Raw genomic sequence first — 14,845 nt, forward strand, 5'->3', positions numbered from 1 at the left:
AAAAAAAAGTCCCTGGCTGCTGTTCCCATAGCATGGTCAACTGAAATGGAAGTGCATCCACATCACTGTACTCCCACCTGGATCCACCCCTGCACACAGCTATAGCTATTATTATACCTTTTAACAAGATGCAGCATAAACTTACCCCACATCAAGTCAGACCCAGTGCTGAATACAGGGCTGTGCAGCACTTGAAACATAGGAGTTTGTTACTGCTACAGACAAAATGTGTCCCAGCTCCTGCACAACTCTAATGGTCACACCATTGTTATCTGTGGGAGTTATGCACTCAGCACTGGGGGTGCTGGAAGAATTGGAAAATACCCATGGAAGGTTTTAGAAAAATCATTTGAACCAGACCCAACCACTGCCATTTCATTGAGTCTGCACAGCCTGAGCCACGAGGCTCAACAAAGGTACAAGTTTGGTTTCATTCAGTTCAGCAGGGCATTAACATCAACCTTCATAATATAAATACCAGCTTCTATCAGCTACTGCACTACTGATCATTTTAACCAGGAACATCCAGCCCTCTGGGACTCTGGTAGAAGTCTGGGATTGTGGGTAGAGCTTGAGTAAAGTATTATTACTTTTTATTCCATCTGCTCAGTCCTCTTCCGGCCATCATTTTATCTATGCCTCTCTGTTCAGCTGCCCTTCCTTTCAGCCCGACTTCAGCACAATTACTCTCTTGCAGCAGGTGCTGAGATTGATCTTCTATCTGCTAATGCCAAGATGCTCACACTCAGACTCCTATTTGACTGAGTGCAAATCAAGAGAAGAGTCGGAACAGCACTTTCTGAATCCCATGACATCAAACCTCTTGCAAGACAAAAATCCCATTCCCAGGTACCCTGGCAGCTACTCCTCCTGCTATATAACATTTGCTATAAAACATCACACATTGATTTCAACCCTCTTGAAAATCTTAGTGCAACAGGCTGTGTTAATAAGGAGCATGATTATACTTTTAAAAATCAATAAAAAACCATGTCTGTGTTTTTAACCAACTTACAGGCATCAGCTAAATAATTTACCTACTCTTTTCTCAAATCAAATGGTCTCTCAATCTTTGCACACTTTTTAAATGAAAATAATTTATTGCCCAGATGCATCGAGTAAATCCAAAGAGACTCAATTACCTTATTATCTACATTGAGTATTTTTTGGTTCAGTAACAAATTTCTCCTGACAAGCAGAAACATTTACTGTTAGAGATGCTATTGGATAACTACCTGTTCTATCCAGGGATTTAAAATTCAATATAAAGTTTATTGTTTTGCACTTTGAGGTTCATTAGCTTATGCTCAGATCTCAAAACTATGCTTAATTTCTTTAGTTAGATTACTTTGTGGCATACTTCTTTTTTATCAGCACACAAAAAAGCTGGAGTAATGTTAAGGATGTAACAGGCACAAGCAAAAAACCCAAAGTCATGGAATTCCAATGTCCTTCAAACTGGGGTACACACTGTCCTGGGGGTGACATCATAAACTTCTGGGAGTACACAAAAAGAAGGACTGACAAAGCAGAAGGAGGAAAGAAGAGAATAATAAACAGAAGGAAAGAAAGAAAAGTTTAAAAATGAAGAACAGCTCTACAATATCTGTTTGGTTGTGGAAACACTGCAGTGACACAAAGTGTTAATTTCTTTTATCTGCAACCTGGAAGTAATAAAAGGTGCACAATCCCCAAAAGTTTGAAAACCATTGTCCTAAACTGTAGGCTTAGAAATTGCTGTACCACAGTAGTCTCTTACCTAAAAAGAAAGAAGTGAGAGCAAGCTATCAGTATATTTCTTTTCCAAAATGATCATTCCTCATGTTTGAAACCTTAAAAAGTGATGCAATATAATGTTCAGCAAATCAGTTCATGTTCCCTATGATAGAAATAGCAAGAAGCCAGTGATGCTGAACTGATGCCTTCCTGCCATATCTGTCGGTGAACACTATTTATTTGTACAGGTTTATTTGTCTTCCACGGACTGGGGGTAAGGAGGAGGATCAGTATCAGTTTTAAAATAAAATACATTTATGGATTTGTAAGGTAGAAATATTTCTGGTAGAGCCACTCACAAGGTAGATTCATTTTTAGGCTAGTAACCTTGAAGGTGCCCTTTTAAGATTGATATTCCATTCTTTGCTTGTCTTCCTGCATATAGCTATAGCAGCACAAATAGTATCTAATTCGGCGTACTGATTCATAGGCTTATACATACCCAGGTTTTGGTAAGACATCCAACACTGTTGTAGGAGTGCCTCCCAGGCATTTAAAAAGAAATAAAATTTCTGTTTCTTCCCCACAGGTAGCAATAAGTAGCGTGCAAGTGGGCTCATATCCCCATGCATGCTTACTGAGGAAAACCTAAGTCAAAAAGAGGATACATTTGGTTTCGAACACATTCAAATTAGTCATCATTCTTTTCTCTTCTAGTAGTGAGTTACACAGTTGTAATCTAGGTTGAAGGACTAAAACAACTAACTCAATGTGGGGACAGCAGTCTCATCAAGCCAGATTCAGTAACGCAAGCTGAGTTGGGCATCTGGACAGAGATCACGTGGGAGATGATGATGGACATACTGACAATCCGTTTCATGTTGAACAGAATGAATCTATAATTCTGAGTCTTGACCTTGACTACTGCAGCTCCAAAGAATACAGTTGTCATCTGGGTCTAAGAGACTGGCGTTGGATCCCAGGCCTTATGCTCTTACCTTTTTTGTTACTGATTTCAAGTTGCTAATGTCTGCCATATTTCTGAAATGGGTGCAACCAGGATAAATGTGGGTCTGTCAGAATCAGCTGTCCATATGAATAAGGTAGTCATCATCTTTTTTTCTTACACTAGTTTTGAGGGGAAAAACTGGGTGTAAGAATTGGTTTTTAACATGTTCATGACCAAGATCCACATCAACCTTGTTGGCACCTTCCCAGAAGGGTGATGCAAACTAACAGGGTTAGGCACATGGGTTGCACCCCATGAGTGGGAATATACAGTTTGCAGCACCTCATAGCCTTTTAGGGCACTGCAAATCACATGCAGTACTTGTTAATCTGTTTACTGCACTGCATATGTGCAGTGTAGGGACAACATTAGATACCGGGAAATCCCAGTATCTAAAAACAAACATCTTCAAAAAAGGGGTGCAGTTCACATGGTAACAGCATGTAATGCCTGAAGCCAGAGCCATGCTCTGCTGCTGGTCAGGTTCCATGCACCACTGCTGCAGCCCCAGGAGGCCCACAGGACCCCAGGAAAGGCTGCTGGGACCAGCCCAGGTGCTGGTCCCAGCCTCCCCTATCCCACCTGGGGAAATTTGCCATGTGCCGCAGCACACATGTAGGGGCGTGCCTGGGGACAAGTAGCAGCAGTACAAATATGCACCACTGCTATTTATCCCTGGAGACATGTATGTGCATGCTCATGGGGTGCTCCCATAGGTATTTTATGCAGTCAAAGGGGAGACCTAGGCAACTCCCATGGGTGATCTAGAACAGGGATGAACTTACTTCTCACCCACAGGAAACACCTGGCACAGGAATGTGTCTGAACTTCCTCTTTTTCTTGGAGCTTAGGCATCTGACTTAGGGTTGCAAGAGAAACACCTTTGTCATACCACAGGATCCAGACCACCAAAAATGGAGGCACCTATCTGACCAACAGGCACACTGAGTTCATCATGGCACTCGAACATATTAATGGTAGTAATGCCATCCAAATTTCACCAAACATCCTAGCAATTAAAGCCCTTTCCTAGGAAGTGGCAGACCCAGATTCATTTTGAGGGGACTGAAGCCTATATCTTCCAGGACACTGAACTAAAGCAAAGCTCTATAGTTGCAACCTCTACCTGTCTTATAGAAACTGAGCAGTCCTTCATGCATGATGCATAAATATTAAGCTTAGCAAACAGGAAAGAGCATGACTCAGCAAACCAGGAAGAACAGCACTTCCTGGAGAGGGAGAATCCTGTATTCCAATACTCCTTTTCAGAAGTATTTTTGTAATGAATGACTAGAAACCAAGACTCTCTGTTCTCAGGGGAGTGTCATCCTTCTTGAATCAGATTCACACACCTTCCTGCTTGCTCTCTTTTCTAGTTTCCTCACCATCTGAGCGAGAAGGGCATAAGCCCAGGTCTCCAACTTCCTGGGAAAGGGCTCTAGGAGTAGATCCAGAGGGGGTAGGCAGTAACATGGTCCCACTCCTTAGCCCACAGTGTAGCTTAGCCAGCTCCAGTTCTCAGCAGTTCCAGATAACTGGTTTCTCTGTAGTCTCCAGACTACACCATAGAAGCAACAGTTAGGGACTTTTGCTAAGGATTTTCAAGCCTCCCTTAGCCCCTTCTCCATTCTTTGTCAGCAATTCCTTGATTCAAGGATGATTTCTATCACTGATGGGCCTTGAGATCACATAAGAGCACAAGCCTTGAACCACAGAATTGTCCACAGAAGTTGCAGATCTTTCTGCAGGGGACAGTAGGCCATAGGCTAGGATTTCTCTTATTTTCCTTTCTCTGCTTCAAAGGCAAGGTACTTTACCTCAAAATGGGCTGCCACTTGGTTAATGTTGCAGTGCCTCAACAGAAAGCACCTCCATGGAGTCGATCCATGAATGATGCATGCCCCCCGCGGCTGGGGGGGCACAGCAGGAGCAGGAGCGAGGTGGCAGTGGTGGGAGTGCAACTGCAGTAAGCGGGGGAGCTCCTGCAGATGCTGCTGGTGCTGTCAGTGGCGGGGGGTGTGGGGTGGCGAGTGCTGACCAGGGCTTGGTGACCACCCACAGATGCCCCCAACAGGGTCGGCAGCGGTTAGCGGGGATCACGGATTATCCATAGACACCGCTGGTGGTATCAGCGGCAGGGTGGTGAGCAGTGACTGCCCACAGGCGCCAGCATCAGTGTTGGCAGTGGCAAGCAGGGACCACCCACAGACACCGGTGGCGGTAGTGGGGGGGGAGGGAGGGATGGTGAGCAGCAAGCAGGGACCACCTGAAGATGCTGCTGGCTGCTTCAGCGGTGGGAGGGGTGGGGAGCAGGTGGGCAGTGGTGAGCAGCAACCTCCAGCAGAAGCTGGCGACAGCTTTGGTGGCAGCCAATCTCGGGGGAGGCATGTGCCCCCCTGCACTCCCTCTACATGTCACCTATGGAGAACAAGGATGATGACTGTATTGTAGACTTGGATCTTCATGTTTTTGCAGAGATCACAATGAATACAGACATGCTAAAGCAATTTCCAAAAGGAGGCACATCAGATCCTATGTTGGAAAGAGTTCTCTACTGAGGTAAAGTTGCTCGACTACGTCTAGGGTCTTCCCCTCGATGGTAATTTGGGGAGGAAGGTCATATTCATGGCCTGGGGAAGGCTGATACAGCACTTTAATCTTCTTGATGTTGAGAGAGAGGCCCAAAGTTTAGTAGGCTACTCCAGAAAGATCTAACATGGTCTGAAGTTTTTTCTCGGTGTGCACAAGGATGGTGTAATCTTTGGTGTATTGAAGATCAAGGATGGTTGTTTTGACTACTTTGGCTTTTGACTAAAAACATCCTAGACTGAAGAGCCCTCCATCTGTTCAGTATTCTACATCAATTCAAGAAGGAATGAAAACCAAGATGACTGTCAAAAAATCAAGAACAGAGTTAGGCAATGACACATTCTTGCTTGACCCCAGTTTGGATTACAAATAGAAAAGCCTCCAGTCTGCTACATTAAATGGTCACAGTTATCTGATCCTGGAGAAGCCTCAGGACCTTAATGTACATTTCATGGCATCCAAATTGGCCAGGACTTTCCACAAGGCTTCATGACTCGTGGAATCAAAGGCTTTAGTGAGATTGAAGATGGCCATATACAGGTCCTGCTGTTTTTCCTGGTACTTTTCTTGGACCTGATGGGCAACAAAGATCATGTCAGTTGCCCCACTGGATGATCTGAAACCACAGTGAGATTCTGACAGGATTTCTCAGCAAGAGGTAGAAGTCAGTTCAGGAGGATGCAGGCAAATATTTTCCCTGGTGTGGAAAGGAGGGCAATACCTCAATGCTCAGACTTTCCTCCTCTCTTGAAGATAGTCATGATGTTGGCATTCCTCAGGTCCCCATTTCTTCCCAATGATGCCACTCCAGAGTTCCAAGTCACATCCAACTCTGGCACTGAAGTCACCAAGGAGAATGATCTTTTCCTTGCAAGTATTAGTCAGAATGTGATCAAGGTTAAAGTAGAACTGTTCTGTCACATCACCATCAACATCAAGCATTAGGGCATACGCACTGATGACAAAGGTGTACTGGTTGTTCCTGCACTTAAAATGAAAGGTCATAAGACATTCATTAATGCCCACAGGGAACTCTGTAAGTTGTCTGATGAGCTGGTTTTTGATGGCAAAGCTGACACTGTGAACACATCTGTCCTGGGCTCCCCTTCCAGAAGAAGGTGTAGCCCCCACCCTCTTCCCACAGCTTCCCCTCATCCGGTTGTTTTGTCTCACTCAGTGCTGCGACATCGATGTTGTATCTCACTAATTCCCTGAAGATTATGGCAGTTCTTTTTTCTGGTCATTCATTGCCTTAGCTATGCATCAAGGTGCAAATATTCCTCACTGTAAAAATCATTGTCTTTTTATAATGTTTTCAACAGCAGGCAGAGTTATCCCATTGGACACCATTATCCAGTCAGAAGCAGATAAGACAGTCTAGGTTTAGGGCACCTTTTCTAGCTCCTTCCCCACGTGGGATTCATTAGAAATGGGGCTCGTTACAAAACACCATGGTATTTTGTAATGAGCCACATGAATGAGCACAGTGTCAGAGTGAAAATGCATGCTTTGCAGCTCTCTAAGGAAACACGGACTTTGGAAGAGGTGCCAAAACAGTTTTGCTGCTTCTGAAATAGGGTTGATATGGATCAATTATTGTGACTTAGGCCCCCTCTACACCAGCAGGTAAAGAAACAATAGGATCTAACACACAATTGTACCTCCTCCCACACCACATGTGCATGACAGGAGGTGTGACTGTGTGATCTCACATTAGATCCCATCACATCTTATCACTGGTAGAGGGAGAAAGCTCCCAGCCACAGGGGTGCCCCATGTACCTCTGAGACTGAGAGACTGCAGCAGCCATGATCTCCCAGGCCCAGCTATGATCTCCCAGGCCAGGGTGTGTGAAACCCCTGGGCCCTGGGGATCAAGGCAGTCATGATCCCTAGGACTTGGGAGTATATGAAACCCCCAAATCCTAGGGACTGTAGCTGCCTCAATCCCTAAAGCCTGGGGGTTTCAGGTTGGTGCACCTCTGTGGTTAGAAGCCCCCCCAGTTAACATTTTCAATGTCTAACTTTATAGCTGGTTGGAGCATTTTATTATGTGATAGCTACTTTGCATGTGTGGCTGGTCTTAAAGTAAATACACAATTAAACAGTTCATTGTGCAATACCTGTAGTATGTAGGAGGGGACCTTAGTCACTAAATAGCTCTTTAAGGCCTGCGTAGGGACCTACATAAGGCTGACTTAGATCTGGCCCTAAGTCAATAGGATGAAAAGATTCTTGTAAAGATGTAGATAATTGATCTAATAGATTGCAGGGGCTTCTTCACAGTCATTAAGTTTGTCATGTCAATATGTTATTAGGGACTTCTATAAATGAAGACTAATGATGCAATAGGTAATTATCACTAAGAAGCTACTGCATTTTTCAGTGTTTGGAAAATGTACTTTGAGGAGAATGGGGTCATACCCTCCTTGGGTCCACCTTAACTCCATTCCTGTTGTAGACTGTGGAGGAGATTTTCAAAGGTACAAAAGGGAAGTAAGGCTGTGAATTTTCTTCAAAAGGCAATGGAAGTTGAACAGCTAAATCCCACTTGTGCCTTTGAAAGTATATAGAAAGTGCAGCAGCTCTTCAGATGTAATAAACCACAAGCTAAAAATCCTTCTGAATATTTTTTCTTTCTAAACAAATCTGAATATGAGCATAGATGCCTGCGCTAAATTAAATACTGCAGTCATGTTGTTTTCTTTAGTGTTTCCCACAAGAATAAAACTTCCCCATTGTTCCCCTATTTGCAAACGGCCTTCAGCATTACAGTTGGAAAAAAAATGTTAACTTGCAGAAACACAACACAAAGTCCCTAAAGCAGGCATAGGCAAAATAAGGCCCATGGACCAGATCCAGCGTGCCAAGGGATTTAGTTCAGTCCACAGCAGGTCTCTCAGTCCCACCCAGACCAAGCACAGGGCCACAGCCTGATCCCACCATCCCCATGCACACAGCAAAGCCAGGGCAGTGCAGTGCCCAGATTTGCTTCATAGACATTCAGGCTGGAAGGGACCCCAGAGCATCATCGAGTCTTACTGGCAGCTCTAGTGGCAGCAGCTCTTTCTGATTGCTGTTGCCACCAGGCCCAGCCCTGCTGCCCAGGTACCCCAGGCCATCTGCTCCACACGCGCTGATGGGGGTGGGACCCATGTGGGCAGGGTACACAGCTGGGTAGATGGGATGAGGCCATGGGGAGGTGGGGAGTGGTGTCTGGGAGTGGGACTGGAGGTGGGGCCAGGATTATGGGGCAATGACAGCATGGGGCCAGGGCAGAGCTGTGATCAGCTGCCCATATGTCTCTGCCCGCAGAACTGGTATCCGCTGCAGGGCTGTGTAGGGAGCGGATTGTGGAATGGCCTCATACTGTCACCACCCTACAATCCTGGCCTTAGTCCCACCCACTCATCCCGCTCTTGGATGCTGCCTCCTGCCTACTCATGGCCCCATCCCAGCTGCCCAGCTGAGCACAGAGCAGAGCCACTTTAGGGAGTTTCGGTGAGCTGTTGCAAGGGCAAGGGGGAAGGTGCTGACCCAGCACAGGAGAGGGTACCTGTGACCACTCACCAAAATTCCCTAAGTGGCCCTGGGGCCCAAATAATTGCTCACCCCTGCCCTAAATCCAATAACCTGGCTTGTGTACATGACATTTTTTTTCAAGTTATTTTTTCTCTAAGGCTAGGATTCAGAATGCCAAGCATGGAACAGAAAAGAAATAGTAGAGCCCCATTATGATTTCCTTTGTACACATCTCTGCAGAAAACTGGACCTGGTATGCCAGTATCTCTTCTCATTTGCACCGCAGTAACTTGACAAATATTTTTTTTTTTTACACAGCTTTATCATTTTAATATGAAATGTAACTGGCTTAAAAGACCAATCCTTTTTATATACACTTTTTAATCCAAGTAACAATCACATTTTCATGCAATTTAAACAGGATCCTGATTGAAATAATGAAATAATATAGTTTGATTGGCCACTGTGGATGAGGTCAAACCTTTGATAGGTAACTGGTATCAAACAAAAGTTTGAACAGGGTCCAAAGGGGAATGATGAAAGAACATGTTTTATCCACCACAATATTGAAAACTTAGAAGAAATTCAATGGAAAAGGACTTGGTATCCTAAAATGCTTAACTGATTATATATTTTGAAGAAACATATCTCCATATCACATAAATGTATCTGGCACCTACAAAACCCTCCTGTGACTTTGAAAGAAAGAGAATAGTTTGTTTTATTATCTTTTTCTCATTTTAACTCCTTACTTTTATGTTTATGTGCCTCAATATATTCAGTCTACTTGGAATCAGAGAATAAATTGCCAATAAGCAGACAGCACAGGGTAAGAAGTGAACTTCAAAATTACCTTGGACTGCAGGGAAACTTAACTCATGCTGTAGGGAAATTATTCTTTGGCTTGGGGACACAAACCACAAACAAAAAGACTAAAAAAAGGAAAGACATTTACAGGTGTCAAGGAACCATCACACATATGCTTATACAGAATAGAGACTTGAATTGCCAGACAGAAAGATGCTTCACATTGCTGAAGTTACTAGAGGACTGCTTCAGTGTCATATTCCAGGCACCAGTGTGCATAGGAGAGAGGCACACTGGAAAACAAGGCTTTCCTAGCACTTTATTTCAGTGTAGAATTAGACAATAATATTCAGTACGTATTCTCCATGAAGTTACCCTTGACAGGTAATTTGCATGCAATAGCAGCATACATGTTATTGAAGATTGTTTCTTTCTGAGGTTCATTTCAGGAATTCATCTACAGCACTTATATGTGCTGTTTGATGCATCTATTTTTATGATGGAAGCATTTTTATTTTATGTTTACTCGGTCTTTCAAGTTGACCATCTTTGATAACAAAATAGCAAAGAAGTTGTTCCAGTCATACAATCATAAAAGTACAGTTGGACTGCTTAAACTCATATGGGACTAGTCCTCAAGGAATTAAAATAACCCTGATCATTGAAAACTTCTCCTATTACTGATCTGTGGATCACTTATTATGAGAAACAAATACACACAGAAAAGTGACACAGGTCCAATAAGCTACATCATTCTCATTCTGCTGATGGAGGCCGTACATATTACAATGTAATGAAACAGAGTGGAATTCCTTACCTTTATGATGGTTTGCCCCAGATGCTAATTTCCCCCAGAGTGTTACAACAAATATTATTATAAGAAGTTTTCCTTTTGTTGCTTTCTGTAAATATCTCTTATTCATCCTGAAAATGAAAATACAAAAAATATTTAAATGAAGCTTTTTTAAGCTCTTTTTTTTTTTCTTTTTTTTTTTTACAATTTTAAGGTGAATTTAATCACTGTAACAGGTGTCTGATTGACAGCCCTGGAATTAGAAACCCTGTTTACTATAAAAAAGGCAGAGCATGGACAGTATTAGTATAGTCTCCAAACCCTAATCTGCCAGGTTGCTCAACCTCAACAGAAAGGCTGTATCTAGGACTTATCAAATGTTTTATGCCTCCATCAGCAGGGCTTGTATGTAATCTCAATCAGTGTTCTCTAGCCTCTCAGGGGAAGTCATCAATAGATACCCTACTAACCTTGACCTCATGATGAATTCAGTCTAGGTTGGCTTTGCTGAAGCAAGATAATTTCATTCTATCATCATGGACCTGCCAAGATCGATCTGGCCCTTTACCCTAGTACAGTGGCATTCAGGCTTTAGCTGTACAGACACCTGCAACCCTGAGCCATATAGAGGGGATGCATCTGATTAGAGCACTAGCAAATGCAGCACCCTCATAGGAGAGATCCCCATGTTATTAGACATACATGAGGTGGTCAGCAGAATGCTGAGTCATGTGGGATTCACAACCATCTCTCCTATCTAGCCCAATAACCAGGCACAGATAGGAGATACTGGGCATGTCTACACAAGACTCTAAAAGCACATTAACACATCACAACAAAAGCCATGCTAATGAGCTAATGCTCAGTAGAATTAGTCTACTGAGCATTAGCAGCACTTAAAATGTGAACACTGGTGCTACTGTGGAGTAGTACCAGTTATTTCACATTGAGTTAGTACAGGTACTAAACATAATGAGCAGTAACTATGGTGCATTAATGCATGTATAGAGCTGCAGGGAGCTGCAAGCACCCACAAAGTAATCACAATGTGACATACTAATATTATATTGCATCATCCTAGTTTTATTATAACTTTTAGCAGTATGTGATGATACTCAGCTGCAAAGTTAAAGTACAAGGTTGAGCAGTTATTTTCTCTGCAACTTTACACAAAGACAAAATGGTTCTTCAGCTGCCGAAAGACAAGAACTGTAGCATCACAAAAAACACGGCTGGAAGGGGCCTCAAGAGATTTTCTAGGCAATATCATCACTATATAAACTGTTCCAAACATTGTTTAACCTAGACTTAAAAACTTCTAGTGATGGAGATTGCACAACTTCTCTAGGTAAACCTTTTCTGGTGCGTAAGAGCCCTCACAGTTAGAAAGTTCTAAGCATCTAATTTAGCAACCTGCTCTTGTATTTAAGAATTAAAGTTTTGCAGCAATTGGTGAAAAGTACTACAATGAAACCTCTCCTCACTTTTCATTCTCCCTGAGCCCTAAGGAGATGACTAAGAAACATTTCTGCAGGATGATCACATTTTGAGAGGATGATGATGTCTATCCTACATCATTTACACTAAAAAGCTATAAACTTGATCATTTGAACCAAATTATTACTATTTTATAGTGCATGGAACTGAAATACTTTTCCTTCTGAGCTGAAAAAATATGCACTGCTTCAGACTGAGATGCTATCTCCACATTTCTCCCCTAATACATTAATAAGTCAATATTAAAATGAATATTCCCTCACTTCCCCTTATTCTGTTTATTCACAGCACTACCCCATCAACCAACAAGCTCTCTGGAAAAAATGTACTGCATGATCATGCTACATGTTGATCTCTTTTCTGCCTCATAAGAGCAGTCCCAAAGCAGCACTGACTGGTCTCTTCAAGCCAGGTTCAGACACATTGTTGAGGAGGACCCAACACTTATGATTTCCAAACCTGTAGCCAAATAGCTTCCCCAAATATATAAATCTGCCTTTCAGGGAGACAGTATGATCTTGTTAAACACTGGAGAGGTATAGCTATGTTAGTCTGTTAGTTAGGCATAAGGCAAGATAGGGCTGCGTCTTCTAAACTAACTCAGAGAGATATCTTGTTTGATACTAGCACTAGAGCTTTTGTCCTGCTCTTAAGTGCTTTATGTTTGCCTTCTGTCCATAAATCTTCAAACTGGCTATCCTAATATAAGAGGGATTTTTGTTTTGACTTGTAGTTAGTTTGACTATACCTAGTAAGGAATGGATTCTCATTAGAAGGCTCCTGAAAGAAAAACTTCAAAATAAGGCATATACCCCACACAACTGAAGATGACTTCTCAAGGGCTTGCAGTAGTTTCACTTGAAGAAACTCCAGATCCAAATTTACAAAGTTGGCCACTTAAAATTAGGGCCCTTCTACACCTGCAGGTAAAGGTGCAATGGGATTTCATGTATGATCCACGCAATCATGCCTTCTGCCATGCTACATGTTTTGCTGCCCCTGCTGCAAGCCCTGCACCTCACAAGGCTCATAACAGTGGTAGCATTCTCCCTTCTGCCCCCTCTGTGAGCCCTGCTGCAAAAACCACACCTGACAAGGCTCACATGGGGCGGGGGGCAGTGTTCTCTTTGCAGCAAGTCCCACAGCTAACAAGTCTCACAATGGGGGTAGTGCCAGGAATGCTACCACCACTGTGAGCCCTGTCAGCTGTGGGGCTAGCAGCCAGTGGTTGGGAGCCCCTCAGTTGATAGGACTCCCAGCCACAAGGAGAACACTTGGTTACATGTTTAATTACTGGCATGATTAGAACAAGCTACAAAGGTATTCCACATTTGTTGTGGAATAACTTTGTAGCTTGTTTCTTATTTTATCACTCCATTCATGGGTGACTGGTGCCTCATGAGTCGGGGGGACACTTGCCTCTCCCAGCAGCCAGTCAGCAACCAGGGTGGAGTATCCCCCCATTGCCAATCCCACAGACCGAGGTGAAGGGTCCTGTTGGCACTTCTGGGTGAGCACAATCGGCTGCGGGGGGACCGCTTCTCTTGGCTCCCCCACTCCCCAGTCAGCTCTTTCGGGGGGGCACCAGCACTCTCGCCTGCCCACCTCCTGCCCAGGAATGCTGGCTGTGAGGAGGTGCACCAGCGCTCTCAGGGGGTGCACATGTACCCCTGTGCACCCCGTATACATCGCCACTGACTCCATTAATTGGTTGAATGTGTAGATGGGTCACAACTTACAGTGTGATTAATTGGTTAATCATGCCTTAAGTATAACATATAGAGGGGCCCTTAGGGACCTTAATCAGAAGTTATAACTTAGTCAACAAAATACAAATGGCCTGATTTTTCAAATGTTTGAGTGCATGCAACTCCGTAAGACTTGATTGGAATAAGGGTGGGATGAATGAGATGACAATAAAAAGATGGAAACTGTCCACTACAAATAAGCAAGTCGAAAGTATTACAGCCATTGGTTTATTTTATTTGAAACAACAAAGATAAGAGGTAGAGTCAATGCTGGTTTATGTTGTGGAAGGCCCTTGAATACAATTATTTTCAGGACTGAAAAGCTGCTGTTAGTATGGCATGACAGTGGCCACTTATTTAATTTGTCAAAGCTGAAACTCTCCTTTATTGCTTAGTGATACAGCCATTCTGGGGATGGGTGGCTTATTAATGCTGCTGATTACTAGGTCAACACAAGGCAGCTAGCAGGGATGGAGTTTGTCTTTTTAATCTGTCACCTGCCACCCAGGACTGCTGTTTGCAGTCAGCTTGGTGTGGGTCCTACCTCGGTGCTCCTTCTGCTGCTGTTTTCTCCCTTCCCAGCTGTGCAGTGTGTTTCACTGCTGAGCAAGTAGAGAGGATATGGCAATAGGACAGAACCCAGGAAGGAACAACGTTTGCTCCCCTGCTGCTTGATGGTGCAAACCCCTTGGGACTAGAATAGGGTTGGGTGGGCAGAGAAAAGAGACTTAATGGAATGTTGCTCGGCACCAACATCATAAACAGATGTAGTAAGACTGGGTGTGAAATATTTATACACTGTTCACACAGGCCATGGTCATCAGTGTAACCATAGATTTCCATTTAATTCTTTTATCATAGTATAGAATGTCAAATAATGAATTTCCTTTCAGTTTTGGGGACTTCATCAGCCTGTATCTGATGATGAATAAACAACTGGCATTCCAGAAACAATGGGAAATAGTGCAAAGAGGTATAAACCATTTATGGAGGTATAAACCATGTAGTTTATAGGACAGTGCGACTGATATTGTGATTATTAATCTGTCCCATTCCTCCCTACCCTCTGGAACCTGAAATAAAATCTCCATCAATCATTTTCTCTCAGTACCAGGCTTGTGTTTTAACATGAAATGGCATTCAATCAATTAATTCAATCAAGCTT

At 43.3% G+C, this 14,845-nt stretch overlaps 1 protein-coding gene across 6 annotated transcripts in view; it reads right to left on the bottom strand.

Moving 5' to 3' along the window:
* The window catches only part of TAFA2 (TAFA chemokine like family member 2), a 356,990-nt gene that overhangs the window by 100,856 nt on the left and 241,289 nt on the right, over positions 1-14,845 (bottom strand). For all 6 annotated transcript variants that reach the window (XR_016441775.1, XR_016441772.1, XR_016441774.1 and 3 more), the window contains exon 2: positions 10,460-10,566. Coding sequence is in view for 2 of the 6 variants with exons in the window: in XM_090042419.1 (XP_089898545.1) it covers positions 10,460-10,565 (106 nt within the window). In the remaining 4 variants the exon portion in view is untranslated. The remainder of the gene's footprint in view (positions 1-10,459; positions 10,567-14,845) is intronic.

The sequence above is a fragment of the Crocodylus siamensis genome, chromosome 4, assembly GCF_052110815.1.
Source record: "Crocodylus siamensis isolate JL-2025a chromosome 4, ASM5211081v1, whole genome shotgun sequence".
Lineage (NCBI taxonomy): Eukaryota > Metazoa > Chordata > Crocodylia > Crocodylidae > Crocodylus > Crocodylus siamensis.